At 38.3% G+C, this 15,615-nt stretch overlaps 1 protein-coding gene across 4 annotated transcripts in view; it reads right to left on the bottom strand.

The window, feature by feature from the left end:
• USP6NL (USP6 N-terminal like) overlaps positions 1–15,615 on the bottom strand; it is a 112,416-nt gene that overhangs the window by 31,621 nt on the left and 65,180 nt on the right. For all 4 annotated transcript variants that reach the window (XM_032105917.1, XM_032105918.1, XM_032105915.1 and 1 more), the window contains 2 exons: positions 9,332–9,371; positions 4,514–4,594 (listed from right to left, as the gene is read on the bottom strand). In XM_032105917.1, the coding sequence (XP_031961808.1) occupies positions 4,514–4,594; positions 9,332–9,371 (121 nt within the window). The remainder of the gene's footprint in view (positions 1–4,513; positions 4,595–9,331; positions 9,372–15,615) is intronic.

Genomic DNA, 15,615 nt, shown 5'->3' with positions numbered 1-15,615 from the left:
AATTAAAACAGAAAATAGAAAATTCAGGAGGTTACTTTTTTCATCTGCTTCAGGGAAGATGAAATACTGAGTTAATTTTTAACAAATTATTTAAAATTAAAGCTTCCTTAAGGTAATAGCTCAAAACAAAATATATAAATATACATAAAAATACAGGTTTAAGTTCTGTATCACATCTAAGCTGATATTCAGCCAAGGACAGCAGTCAAACTCTTGCAATTATTAGTAATATTGTTGATCCTGAAGTAGGTAGGAGAAACTGACACTAAATGAGGCCCTATCATCCAGGAATTCAAAGGAGCTTCTCATGCAAAAACAAATTGGACCTCTAAATACACTGAATATACAGAATTAACTAAAACCCTTGTAAAGCAAGAAGACAAAAAAAAAAATTAGTATAGTCTCAATGAGGTCCATAATGTCCAACATGCAAAAAACACCTGGAAAACATACAACCTCCCCTCCCTTTGTCCAGCCCCAATATCTCCACCTCATAACCCAACTGGTTTCTGGACAAGAAATGAGGCCACTGTCACACAGCACTGGCCTGAAGAGTGGCAACTGGCATCATTGCTCCTGCAAGATATAAAGCTGGTTTTCTTGAAAATAAAACTTTCTCAGCTGCGTCAGGAAGAGCTGCACAAGTAGCAGAGGGACTCTGCCACCTCAAAAAGAATCAGTGATGAGAAGCGTAAGAATTAAAATCTGAAGTCTCACAAGAAAGTATATTTATAATGAAAAGAAAATATATTTATAAAGCCTGCTGCCTTTAGAGGTTCTTCAGCTTCTGTGGGTTGCATAAAACAAGAAAAAGTGCAAATAGAGGAGTTGTTCCATCTCATTCAAAAATCTCAGGAATGCAAAGAGGGTTCTTCATTAAGGCTCTGTGTTCAGATTCCAAACGACCTGGAGACTTGATTATTATACTGTGTGTGAACACAGCCAGAACAGCTGGAAATGGCAGCCACCCTGATTGTTTCTCTTCTTCCTTTCCCCTTCAATTTATGCAACTTCAATCACAGATAGATGAAGGCAAACAGGGAAAGACAGAAATACTTTGGTGGAAATACTCAAATGGGAATACAGCATGTAACAGTTTTATTTAATCTTTCCTGAAAGTTATGATCATACTAAGCCAGGAAAGATTTACTATCTGTGGATGGTTGATTGTACCCTGAACCACTAAGCAGTAGAATACAAATAGGAAATAAAAGCATAAAGTAGAGAAGGACCACACTGAAACACAAACTTTGCTGCTCTGTGCCACTTCCTGCATAAGAAATAACTGATGGGGAGATGAAAGCTTTGTTTTGACAAATATCAATCATGCAAAGACACAAGGGCAGTTACACACTTCAGAGTGGTATCTGTAAGAACCATGACAACTCCACTGAAAGAGATGCCTAAATAACCACACAGGAATCAAGGAGTTTTATACACAAAGAGCAAGTCAGACAAAAGCATCAGGAGGCCTTTATGAATGAACAGGAGCTCCTGGACAATCTCAAACAGAAAAAGGAAGCCTACAGGGGGGAAGCAAGGACAGGCAGTTTGGAGGAATACAGAGAGACCATTCAAGCCGCCAGGAAGCAGGTTAGAGAGCTAAAACCCTGGTGAGACTAAATCTGGCCAGGGACATCAAGGGCATCCTATGTAAGGAAGAAATTCTTCCCTGTGAGGGTGGTGAGACCCTGGCACAGGTTGCCCAGAGAAGCTGTGGCTGCCCCATCCCTGGAAGCGTTCAAGGCCAGGCTGGATGGGGCTCTGAGGAACAGAGTCTAGTGGAAGGTGTCCTTTGTGTATGGCAGGTGGCTGGAACTCAATGATCATTAAGGTCCCTTCCATCTCAGACCATTCTATCATTCTGTGATTCTACATTGTTATAGAGCTGTACATGGGCTCACTTTATTATAGCGTGTTTCATTACCTCTAAACTATTACTCAAACATGGCAGAGCCTGGCATATTTCTGGTCTCAATATGACAATTCTTCCATCTTTTCCCAGTTCCTCATGGTATACATTCCTAATCTCTATTCCCCACCCCCTCTTTTTTAGAAGGTTTAAGCACAAGCATTCTAACCGGAAAACAGTGTGAAGTTCCCAGAGGCTTCATCTCTTTCTTGAGATATTCTTCAACAGTGAAGATCAGGAGAAGATGTAAACTGAAGCATCTCAAATGCACACACACACCACCAGTGTGTTAATGTTTTCTCATTAATTCTCTTTGTGAAGTTATGACAGAAGAAAAAAGTTGAGAAGCAGCCTATAGGCAGGCCTGCAAGAGTACTGAATGAAAACTGTAGTTTTCAATTAAACATTTGACAGTTTGGGATAATGGAATCAAATATATGGATTCATTTACAGTATGTGTACAGTATGAACAGATTCCTTCAAGGCAAAGTTCCCTTAGCTGTATATTATGAAGGCTCACACAAACAGCCTGTCCAAAGCCCTGTATTTTGTACATACCTGTTGTATACCTGAGACCATCACTTTCTCTGAGTCTCCCTTCCTATCTAAGAGCACAAGCGTATCTCAAATATGCCATTTTCCAAAACCAAGCCATCACTACAATTATAATCTATAATCCTACAACATTATTACTGTTGTTGTTGCTGCAATGTTCCCTTCAGTGCTGTTTCTAAAGAATACTGATTTCAGGAGCAGCCTGACTGCACAGAAATCATGGCAGTGTCAGGTGAAGTGAGTCTTGTAACACACAGACTGTTCATTTTCTTTAGCCATTTGTTCTTCTAGCATTAACCACTTTATCCAGTCAAGTGAAGACAGAACACAAGAGTCATGAACTGTTCCTGCAACTACTCCTTCCATGCTTCAAGAATGTGAGCATGGAAAGCTGGTGCATTCTTCCAACACACTTCCAGATAAAAACTGTCTTTAAGAACATGGGCAGGTTTTCCATAAAGAGAAGTGACAAATAATGTCTGCATTCCACTGGATGCTCAGGAGGAGGAGGCAGCTGATTCTTTATTCTGTATGTTCTGGTTCACTTACCACATAAGATGTGAGAGAGAATAAGGAAAACACCCTTGTTTTTTAAATCTCATGTGCTCCACCAGAGTTCAACAATGAGTGAAAATTTTTCCTAGCCTCAAGCAAAGTTCATCCCTTTATGAACATATTGAATTATTTCAGCCACTATTTATAGTTCAGTGTATAATTTGTTACATGAACTGAAACTCTTTCTGCTCAGCTGATCTGCTACATCTTCTGCATGCCTGGTGAAGGGAGGCTTATTTATTTAAGTCAGTGTCTCATGGACTGATGTCACCAATGGCTGAAGAGTACAACCACTGCTGCTTAGATGACACGTGGTTATTGTGTTACCTGAAAGGTCATATTTAACACTCTCTTTGCAAAGTAGCTGTTACAGAGGTTTTTTTATTGTCCCTTTGACTTGGGAACATATTTGATCTTAAAATCTCCTTACAGCCACATTAAGAAATCAAAGTCACAAGTGTTAAGACCCCTGGTTTCTCCTCCCAGAGAAAATGGCAGGACAGAAAGTAGGATAGTAAGAAAAACTTTGAGAACAAATAATTATTTTTCATGCATTCACATCATATTTCGAGGAAGTGGACTTTCTAGATTCTGAGCTATACCCTGAAAGAGATCAACCACTGGCTTTGGTTTTTAACAAAAGCAAAGTGCAAGATACAGCCACCAGTCTAAAAAATGCAGGTAGTGAGCAGACAGGATGAGCAGGGGACATGCCAAGTAAATTTCTCCCTCTACTTTCCTTGTAGCATCTCAGCTCTCTGCTCAGCAGGCTAACAAGTATTCTGGTCTCAATATCTCTCTTCAAAGGTCTCAACTTTACACAGATCATTTACTTAAGCAGAAGGCCAGTAAGGTGACATTCCAGGCCAGTCATCCAGGCAGGAACCTGGGATGTGTAACAGCTGTCCTTGCTCCTCTGCACAGTACAGGTGGATCAGCAGCATCAAAAGTACCCCCAAAAGAAAATGCAAGTCTTAAGCTGTGTTGAAGAGAAGAAGGAATCTGAATTTGGGATTCTGTGCATTATCCACCGATCAGCCACAAGACCAGCTATGAAACCCCCCCCAGAACCCAGTGTTGGGAATACAGCCTCTCCAGAAGGGTTTTTCCAGCCAAAATTCTTCCGTAATTTTAAGATGACCAAGACTACAATTCCAGCAAATAAACTGTTCACATGGAAGTCCCTACCTAGCTTTTAAAACAAGTAAAAGTACTTAGCACTTAATGGCACACCTGACATAACCCACTCTGTCTACAGATTATTTTGCACACATGAACACACTGAACAAAATTCCTCTCTTTTGAGCACCAATTTTTTTGGGTAATTCCTCTTGGGTTATTAGGTATTATTGCATTTTGGAAGAACAAAAAACCTTATTCTTTCAGTGTGGGGTTTGGGTTTCTTTCAGCTATCAAACACAGGCAATCTAATTTCAGGGTATACATTCTTTCAGAAGCGACAGCCAATGACAAAGGCATGCGGAATTTTACCTTTTCACTATTCTTGTATTTTTCCCAGCTTTTCAACATCTTAAGCCATTTTGTAGTCCTTTCAATTTCAAGGTGCTTTTGCTGAAAAGGAATTAGAAAATTTTAATATCGCCAAAATGAATGCATTTAAAGTTATTTATGTTTTTCTCAAAATAACAAGAAAAAGTTTAACAGAGCATTATGAACTTTTTATTCAGTCATCTGAGAACAGCAAAGAGTAACACCAGTTCATTTAAGACATCCAAAAAACCTGCCAACCAAAAACCAAGCAGAAACTCTTATTTTCAGCACTATGGAAGAAATGTATTTCGTAGGAGGAAGTTAAGAGGACAAGATTTCTAGAAGTTTCTTCTTTATACATTGGGCAGGTTAAAAAAAAAAAAAAAAACCAACTTCAATTTGTCTTCATACTCAGTAATCAGGCAAATAATTTCTGCTGCAAGCTACTTAAAAGTTAGTTGTCTCTGAAATTATCTTCTTTACCCAGACTTGCCCTAAACATAATTAGCTTCTGTTTGCTGATGATCACACAAACCATCCCTTCTTAAAAGGCACAAAGTTAAAAAGGAACAAAAAGAAGTGCATGCAAGAGTGACACTGCAGGAGCAGAAATGGGAATAAGCTTTAATTCTAGACATTAAAAGCTAGAAATCCTTGCCACAATTCTCCTCCTTGGCATATTTTCACCTGAATTACCAGGTAACTTAACATCAGGATTTCTTCTGAAGATCTATTTGCTCAAATTTTATTACTGACAAGAATATTTCAGTAACAAGGTGATAGAATGAGAATCAAACCAAAACAAACCCCATCTTCTCAAAATAAGTAGTTACATTAAGTAGTCTAGCAAGTACAGCTACTACCTTAGAGATTGCCCTTCTGTCTATAAAAATATGCAACAGTTGCTATCAACTTCTCAAATTTGGGAACCAAACAACAACTTGGAATCAGCCATCTTAGTGCACAGAATTTCAAGGCACTTTGGCACGACACGGTAAAAAATCTGTATTTTGTTAGCTCCAATGATAAGACTTTTCGCAATTATTTTTACAGCTCAGTTTTACATTTTGGAAAGTGTCTCTGATTATACTGCAAAGTTAATAGTTAGCTGTGTGTTTTTAAATTTTTTAATGAGACTACTTCAACTCTCTCATAAAGCTTTGGAGTGGAAGATCCAGACTGGAAAGGTTAAAGCAGAAAAATGTACGTGTGTGGCTATTGCTTTCTCTTCAAAGCTGAATACAAGGAAGAATTTAGTTTTATTGTAAAGGACAGCCCCCTTACCTCCAACTTCAAATCCAGGGATTAATAAAGACAGGAAGGATATTCACATGGCTAGTGATTCAATCTCGTAACAATGTAAAAGTTTAATTTTAAAGCTCCGCAGGATACTGAAAAGTTATTAATACTTCCATTAAGTATTTATAAAGTCAATTGCATCCAAAATGTTGGGAGAAAATATAAAAGAAAATTACTACTTACTGTCCCAACAGAATCCTAATTTTAGTTCTAGCTTTTCCCCATCAGAATTTGTTCATTCTTTCTCAGCTATCAATGTAATAAAGTGGGCTTCTTTAACTTCCTGAACCTCTTTAATCCAGGATCCCAAAGCCTTGCATTAGCAGAAGTATAACTTCATGATGTTTAGGTCCACCCCAACTATGATAGGTCCACAAAACATCCAGGAAATAAGTTGGTTTGGGCTTTCAAGTTATTTTTGTTTAAATTCAAATGATATAAGCCTGACACAAGTATAAAAATGTTACGGGGAAAAGAAGTGCCTCTACTCTTTCAACCTTATCTAACTACTCATGTTGCAATCAACTGCCCACATTCCTGTTCAGGTTCTGGCTGTACTGAGGTATTATCTCAAATACTTGCCTTTTAAAAAAAAATTTAAAAGACGTCTCTTAAGAGTTATGTTAGAGGGGAAGGCTAGAAAAACTATTGCTTCCCAGATATCACAACACTGTTTCTGATTCTCCTTCACACTTGCAACCCCTTTAAGGAATCAGCATTTTCAACATCTCTTAAAGCAGCTGTTCTCTAGGCACAGTTTAGACTGCAGGAATAACAGGAAGTCAGGTAAGGTCTCTGCCCTCAACAAGTTCTTCAGATAATTGGTGAGAAAAATAAAACCCTTTCTGTTTCCATAGTCTTTTTGTTTGTATGTTTGATCTGCTTTCACGATTTTTGGTCTTTTGAGTCAGAAGCTCACTTCAATTGTATGTTTGTTCAAGCTTTTATGTCTTTGTGTCAATTTATCCCCGTTCTCAAGTGATGCTACTGTAGTCAAAATAGCAATTATTTCTGTGTTCAGTTGTGGAAAACTTTTAGCTACTTCTTTCCCTGCCTGAATTATGTTCACTTTCATGTCTAACAGGTACAACACTGAAAACACAGACAGATCTGAGGCAGCTCATTGCAGAGCAGATGGACGCTGCTGCTGCTCCTTCAGACAAGTTCCATGTAGATGTCACCAAAAAAAAAAAAAAAATCCATTTATCTGTCTTCTGAGTACATTTTACACTTTGAAGCATTTTTGCCATTGAGAGTAACAGAATCCCTAATTGAAGCAGAGTTGGTTTCCTACTCATGTCAGTAAACAATGCACTAGTGAAAGCAAAAATAGTTGGCAAGCATCCCTCTCGTGTGCAGCACTCCACCTTCCCAGAGAGCACGTGTGCCAGGGGCTGAGGCTTAAAGCGTGCTTCAGCAGAAGCTTCAGAAAAAACCAGAACATGCTACACTGTCCCCCAGAGAATTTATAATCAAGTAAACCAAATCAAATCAAATTACAAAACTTAACAAACTGAAAATGACTTAGAAACATTTCATAGACCTTCAAAATCAGAGTCAGACACAGACTCCAGATTTCCTGAGGTCAATTCTCTGACTCCTTTCCTCCAGAAAATCTTTCCTCCCCTTGTTTTAGCTGAGATGTGCTGTATGATTCATCTCAAGGTTAAGTAGTTCATAACGAAGGACACTGATTTGATACATTTAAGGCATCAAATGTGCAGCAAAGTAATGAAGCACCAAAATCCTTAATTATAACTATTAATGCACAGTAAAGGTATTATGACCAAAAATACACACACACAAAAACACACAGAAATCTCAGCCAATTTCAGCATAAGTTTGTTTTTATCTGAAGACCAGACTCCAAATTCACAAGGATATCAACCTTCTACATAAGTTGCAAATGAAATGAAAACTTGAGTTAGGAATATTTTTTAAAATTCACAAGGCAAAAGGAAAGCATGAATACTTCTGCCAAGTAAGCGACTTCAAAAGCCATTGTACCAAAAGCTCATAATCTTAGCCTGCATTAACATAACACAGTAATCCTTATGAATGGTAATCTCGAAAACTGCAAAGATTCAAACCCTGCTGACAGAAGCCAGATAAAGCCCAGACCAGCAGAGGTCAGGATACCATCAGGAGTGTAACCAGGAGTCTCATGCAGGAGCATCACTGGATGATTATAAAAACACACTAGACTTGTAATTTAACACTGACTCCATAAATACAGTTTCTGTGCTGACACTTTGAGACAGCACAAACAAAATTTGGGACAGAGAACTGAGACACTATTTCCACCAATAATTTAAGGCTAACTACAAAGCCACAGTGAATCAGAGCTTCAAAATACATTTACCATAGTAGCTGCAAGCTGCCTAATATTTCTGCTGAGAGACTCACCCCCCTGCTGTGTCCTTCTGATGGAAATGAAATTATACATACACTCACTGTGTTATTAAATGTAATGAAACATGGCAGGAAAATGCAACTATTTCAGGCTGTGTATGCAAAACCACACATAAACCAAGGCAAAACAAAAGAGACTTACAAGTTCTATTCTTTTAGAGTAAGCATCTCTTACTAGCTTCAGTATATAAATGAAGCTCAAAATAATTAATTTTCCAAAGCACTGCTGCTCTTAACACTCAAGGAGCTGAGCTGCCTTGGAATAAGTCATTCCATCCTTTTTCCATGTATTCTACTGATTTATGCACCCAAGAGGGCTAACTTAAACTTACAGCTTTAAATATTTTATCTTGAGTTTTCTGATCTGATTTGGTCTTGGAGAAAGCAACAGACCCAACTGACCAAGGGGAAATACCAACAGTAACTAGGCCCAGACAGGCAGAAATTCAGTTCCCCATTATTTTTATTGCTTTCCACATTCCCAACACATCAGTTGTCAAACTACTTCTCCAGTACCCTCCAGCAGCAGCAGGATTTTTGGACTAGGACATGCTCCAGCTGCCAGCAGGACCTGCATGTCCAGAACACACCCTGCTCAGCAACTCAGCATTACAAGGGAGGTCACCACACTGTAGTGGCAGCAGGATACTTGTCACCATTTCCCAAAGCAGCAAAGCACCCCACGCTCCTCAGGACAGCAGTGCACACCTCAGTGCCAGTGCCACCACCTCGCTCACATCATCCATCCCCCAGCACAGCTGATGGCAGCTCCTGGCACAGGACCACAGCTCTCACTCTTTCAGGGCAGAGCCAGCTGTGAGCTCTTAAGTAGCTCCATTTCCTTCACTAGGTCATATGATGGGCAAGGAATATTCACATCTCATTGACAGGAGCAAATGTAAGAATGAGTGGGCCCCAAGGGATCTGTGGGCCAGTTACTGTGGCCTCAAGGATACAGCTCTTAGGGGACTTAGAATGTGCTTCTTTGGAAATGCAAATCACTAAAACGATTCACCAAATCATTTCACAATGATTTATATTGTTAAAAGCTGTAAATCTGTAAATGTTTACTTCCTAGTAACAAAAGCTGGAGGACAGTGGACTTACCTTTTCTATCACCGCATCATGGACAGGAAGCTCCTCTGGACTGAAAACAAAGATAAAGTTTATATTAGTCTTGGTTAATCTTGGCACAAAATCATTTCTGCATAGGTTCTTACAAGTCACCATTTACAGCAGCAATTTGTACTAACAAGTGAACAAGAATTTTGAACTGTAAAGAAGAACTAATATTTTTAAGTACAGAACTAGGATTTTAAATCAAAGTAGTTGCATAACTTACAAAAAACTTTTTTTTTCTTCTGTAAAAGCACCTCTGCTGTATTACTGAACTGAAATCCAAACGATTTTTGTTTTATTTGACCATACTATTGTTAGCTGATTTACAAATTTAAAAAAAAAAAAAGTACTTCCTCCTTTACCACTGTGCTCAAGGAAAGGCTCTGAGACTTTGCTTGACTTAGGAGAGCTAACTCACATTTTCTCAAAACTACAAAACTCACTCTAAGTAACCAGGAAGAAGTAGCAGAAAAAAAAAAAAAATCTGTTTTATTACTAGGTACCTAATTAATACTAAAATTTAAAGTCTTTTTACTTCTTACCCTAAGCCTAAAAGGCAGTTTAGGAATTGAAAGCTTGAAAAGCAACCTTTGACCAGATAGATCATCAGACTTTCCATTACCTTCGTTTCATTCTGCGACCTCTGTTTTTCTTATCAAAGAAATTTGTGTTTTTCCTCTCAAAAGTAACTGGACCATCTTGATGCCAAGTGAGCCTGCCTTCCCCTGCAGCTTCTGAAAACACAGCAGCTCGACTGTAAGAAGCAACTCCCTTCTGCTATAGAGGTCTGATAAAATAACACACCCAATAAAACCATGTTTAAATGGGACTACAACACAAGAAACACTGGAAATGCTTTTTAAAATTCCCACTGAGTCTTGGTATTATGAAAAAAACCCTCATACCTACATCATTACAGCTTTTTATAGCGAGGCCATTAAACCCCAGTATTTTAGACCTGCATCCACTCTGTGCAAGGGTGACCTTGGGGAAGGCTACAGAAGTTAATGCTTCAGTCAGTGTAACAACACTCTGAATACAATTCAAGCACTTTGCATCAATCTCATTTCATTTATAAGATGCTGCTTCAGATTCAGAAGTTATATTTGAATAAAAAATACAGAATAAAGAAATACATTTAAACCACCTAATCCAATGGAAAAACTTGCTCCCATCAACACCTTCACAGAGACCAAACACAAGTCAAAGTTTCCAGTCCACAGCCCAGAAATTAATTTTAAAACCAAAAGACTGTTGCTTTTGAGCAGCACTGCAAAAACCGTAATTCCTTCATTTAGAAGCACTTAACTAATACCTGAAAGTTCTCTTGGTGAACAACATCAAAATCAAAAAAACTCCTGATCAACATCTAACACACTAGAAATGACCTCTAGTCAGTGCTATTTGTAAATGTTAACAAAATTACAGTATTGTGCACAGTCTCATATAACTAAATCAAGTAACTGAAAGCAGGCTCTTTGTATGCCAAATATCACCTAGAAATTCAGCTTATTTGAAGTGGAAAGAAAAAGCACAGGGGAAGAAAAAATTCAGTTTAATACAATCTGCTTGGGGTGGTTGTTGTCTGGTTTGATGTACAAAGACTGCTAGGCCTTCTCACATCACTTAAGATTTCCAATTCTTTAGTGACAGTTGCAGGCCCTGCCTACCCTCCACGAGCCTCCCACAGCAGCCTCATTCTTCACAGCCCTACGAGGTCACACCAGCAGCTGGCTGTGCACACAACAAACCCTTTTTCCTCCAGTGCTGCCTGCAGCGTGAAAGGCAAGGATCTGACAGCTCCGCATCCCCGCAGACTCACACTGGCCACAGCAGCTCCTCTGCTGAACTGGTACCACTTGACAGCTTATCTGCACACTGGCATGGAAGCTGATCACATGAAAGATTAATCAAATCCTATTTTTCACAAAGGGAGAAGGAGTTTTAGTGATTTATTAAGCAATTGCTCACTGCTAATTTTGGGAGTTACCATCAATGCACAAAGAAAAGGCAGGCTGAACCTCCTGAGCAGGAAAAGGCAGCCCTCACGTCCTGGGAAGCAGACACTAAATTAATCCAACATCAAATTTATGCCCACATTGCTCGTTATTTTTTGAGCTGTACAGCTCTGCTCTAATACGACAGAGCTACACTGAAATTCCACAGCAGCACATTAAGGCAGCCCCATGTTTTTATTCCCCAGGATGATGCTGAGCACCAGGCAAACAGCTCAGAAGCCAAATGAATGGCCCTGGGCTGCTCAGTAACTCGCTGGACACGCAGCTGTTCCTGGAGATCTCCCTCTCCACTAACGAGATGGCACCAACTATGCCCATATACTCATATGTGTAAATATTAAAATCTACCCTGCAAGGATTGAAGAAGAGGAAGAGCAGGCACACAAACTCTCTCAAGCCCCTAAGGTATTTTAAATAAATACAGTTCCATTTAGTGTACGTGTTTTCTATGCAGAAGAATCTTAAGAGGTTTTTTTATTATTAGGTATGAACAGACACAAAATCAATTGATGTCTACGAATCTGTTACTTTATTGTACCTTCTATTTTTTCTTTATAATGATGCATCTTCCCCTTCCTTTCCCAGCCCAGCCAATCTAATATTGTTACACCTTAATTATTTCTTTTAAAAATTAATCTTCTCCAACCATTCCCAGTCTATGTAAACTTGCATTTCTCCATGGTGTTTATCTGCATACTTCACCAAATAATAATGGGAAGTAGTAAACAATATTAACATAATATAGCCATATCCTGCCCTAAGACGACTGTTTTCCTTTAATAGCTCAAGTAATATGCATTTAGGGGATACAGAGAGAACAGAAGTGATTAACATCATTAGCTTGGAACCATACAATCCTGGATATCCAAAAGAGGAGTCACAGGGATGCTTTTAACTGAAGTCATGAATATAAGGTCTCACTTAGCAGAAAAAAGATCTTAACACTCTGCTGTCCGCACTAAAGTAAAATCTGAACTAGGTAAAGTCAGCTGTTGAACGAGCCAGGAATTAAGAATCACCAGAATTAATCACACCTGGCCTGTGCCTTGCCATCAAGACAAGAGCTCCCAGCTGCAGCCATACAGGATCCCAACAGCAGCTCAGGGCTCTGCCTGTCACTGCCAAGCAGCTCTGGAGATCGAGCACTAAGAGAGAGGACTGAAGATACTGTCCACACGTCTAGGAGCTGCAAAACACTGCAAGATCAAATCACAACTGCAGTAAGCTGCCTGATAGTCATTCTACTAGGAGGCTCCTCAAAGACCTCTCACTAGAAGAAAGTGAATACTGGATTCCAAGGTTTGACTGGAACTTGATATCCACCCTTGGTCCTCACTGGTGGTGATCTGCAGCACCAGCCCAAAGCCATCTTCCCATCTTTCAGGCTGAACTACTTCCACTTTCTGGTGAAAAGGTCTCTAAGTTCAAAGACACAAGAGTTCATTTATTGGACTTGATTGAAAATGCCTTTTTTTATTGCATTGTAAGGGATGAATGGATCTTACATCTTTAAACCTACTACAATGACTAACACAGGTTTTCGTGAATGTTTCAAGAAAACTTAAAAAAAGAAACTATGTCAAATGCATAAATATCTGTCACTTCAGAACATTAAATATTCAGATCTATGGCTTTGACCATTACAGTATGTGTTGTAATTAGCCTCCCAGAGTAACAGTGGTAGTTGAAATAAATTGAAAAGTCTAAGACTTAACAAGCTTACAGTCCCCTACCCACTGCTGCTGTTTAAATCAGTCATCTTTAAACAGCACTTCGATGTATTTTTTCAATACAAACACAAGGAAAGACTTTCTTGTATTAGACACTCAACAGATTTATTCCTTTCCTACATTTGTATTTAAATCCCAAGTATGTTCCCTGCTGATTCAAATCACCGAATTTTCCTGTTTCTAGTTCGGCTTAAGTTTAAGAAATGTAAAGCCTCCTCTGTCCTTTGCAGCTTCAGTTGAGGGTGGAAGGTATTTAGTGCAATGATCAGTAACCTTGGTATACCAATCACCCCAGAATTCTGAATTCCAGAGGATCGATTAATTTCTTCATAGTCACAAGCTGGACAAGGCCTGACAACCAAATTTTCACTGGGAAAAAAATAAGTGACAAAAATTGACCACAAGAAGACCAGAAATACTACAAAGCTTAATTGCCCAAAGAATTGTAATGTTCAAAATCTTTTGCTACACGGTACTTTTATTTCTCAATTTCTATTTCAGAACACAGCACTTGCTTAAAAACCCTCTCTACTTGGCTCTAGTCTGTCTAACCCAGACACAACTGGCCAGGGCACTGTGAAAAACTTTGAGGCTCATTATTAGGAAACATTTGTGGGAATAACTGTGATATACACAAGTCATCTAGTAAAAAAGTCAATTACATTCAATATTTCTGTATTACTGAACTCAGTGTAAAACAACCACTAAAAAAGTTTAATCTTCATAAAACCTGTAAAGCAGTGCCTATGCAAAAAGTTTTCTCACACTATCCTCAGTAATTTTCTCATGCTCTCCTCAAAGTACTCTAAGTGCAATAGCATCACCTTGTACCACTGCACAGAGTTTCATTTTAAATGAAAAGTATTTTGAAATTGTATCTGGTGTCACATTTTAAATATAACATAGGATAAGTTTTTTGCAGAACACTGATCTTCATGGTCTCACTGAGTTAACCATAAAGAAACAAATGCTGTGCATTCAGCTTGTCATTTGTGATGCACTGTTTTTTAATCCATGAGGAAAACATACTTGCTATTACCCAGGAGACTTACTTTAAAGGCAATATAAAAAAAAATTAAGAACCAGTCATTTGTATCATTTTGAAGCTTTCATGATCAAGAAATTTTTGAGTGAAACATCCACAGACATTAGTAAGGTATAAAAGTCAAAACCAAAACTGATGTGAAATAAATTCTTAAGAGTGATCATGCACAGGTAAGGTATGAGGGGAAGAATTCACTTGACAGGTCTGAACACAAAGAGCTTTAGTAAAAATGGAGTTGTCTTGCTGTACAACATGAAACTCATGAAACTCAGATTGCTGAGTAACAACTTCCACCATTACAGTATCCAGATGTATTAGGAAAAAGTAAAATCTTCCCAAATAGGTACAGTTTTAAATTGTGTGATTTGTCAGGAGTGAGTTGTAGGAATCTATGGCTTTACTAGACACAAAAAAATGAGTATATTCACACTGGGAAACCAATTCTACAGCAATAAACACACAACAAGGTGTTGTATTAGGTCTGCCTCCCCCTCAGTGTCTGATACAGGGCACATAAAGCTGTCTGGGCAATATGTGGTATTATGGATGTGTACAACAACGCTTTGCAACAGAATCACACCTTCAACATAATTTTCAGAGGAATCCTGACTATGAATATTGCTTTAATCTTCCAGCTTTTGAAAGGAAATTAAAGCAAAAGTGTTATTTTTCAAAGCCAATAATATATGGGAAAGATTTCTGAAAATATTAAGGAGAAGGTAAGAAAGCTGTTGTTTTTCACATACAAAATTCTATGGCTCGCTTCCTTCTTTGTATTTCACAATTTACTTACAAACTCACAAATTTCATTGAGTCTCTCTCTCAAAATAATTGGAGCTCTGCTACTGTAATCATCCACTTGGAATTTTCACCAAACAACCTCTGCACAGTATGGGGGTAGTGACTACAGCAGATTAAAAAACAGCTTTCAGAAGTTTTATTAAAATTCATAAGCAAGCCAAAGCAATTAATTAACATATGGGATAAGCCAATGTGATATTCCACAATATAATTACCAGGAAACATGCTGCAAGAAAGAATTTAATGCTGGCAAAAGGTTGGACCACATGTGATTTTGTGACTAGGTTTTATTTGCAATCATTATTTGTGGATTCTGTGGATGTCACTGCCAATTTGCACAGCACAGTGCTATGAACATGTAGCTCCTGTCCAGAAAGTCTCAAGCAATGCACACTCTGAGAGATGAGATAAAATAAAATCCAAAGTTTTATCAAAATCAACTAAATCTCAAAATGGTGACTTTTTAGTAAAGTACTCTGCTGCATGGGAGAAGATGACTTTGCTGTAAAATTTTTACTGCCACTATGAAAAATTATCAAGAAATTCATAGAAAAAAAACACAGAACTGTGTTTTCACTGCCAAATGCTAAAAATATGTGTTTTCCTGTGTTTTTAGTGAAAAGGTATGTTCTATATGCAAACTTGAAAGTTTCCCCAGCTTGGAATTAGAAAACCTTT

The sequence above is a fragment of the Corvus moneduloides genome, chromosome 4 (genome assembly GCF_009650955.1).
Source record: "Corvus moneduloides isolate bCorMon1 chromosome 4, bCorMon1.pri, whole genome shotgun sequence".
Lineage (NCBI taxonomy): Eukaryota > Metazoa > Chordata > Aves > Passeriformes > Corvidae > Corvus > Corvus moneduloides.
This window is presented reverse-complemented; position numbering and strand designations above follow the sequence as displayed.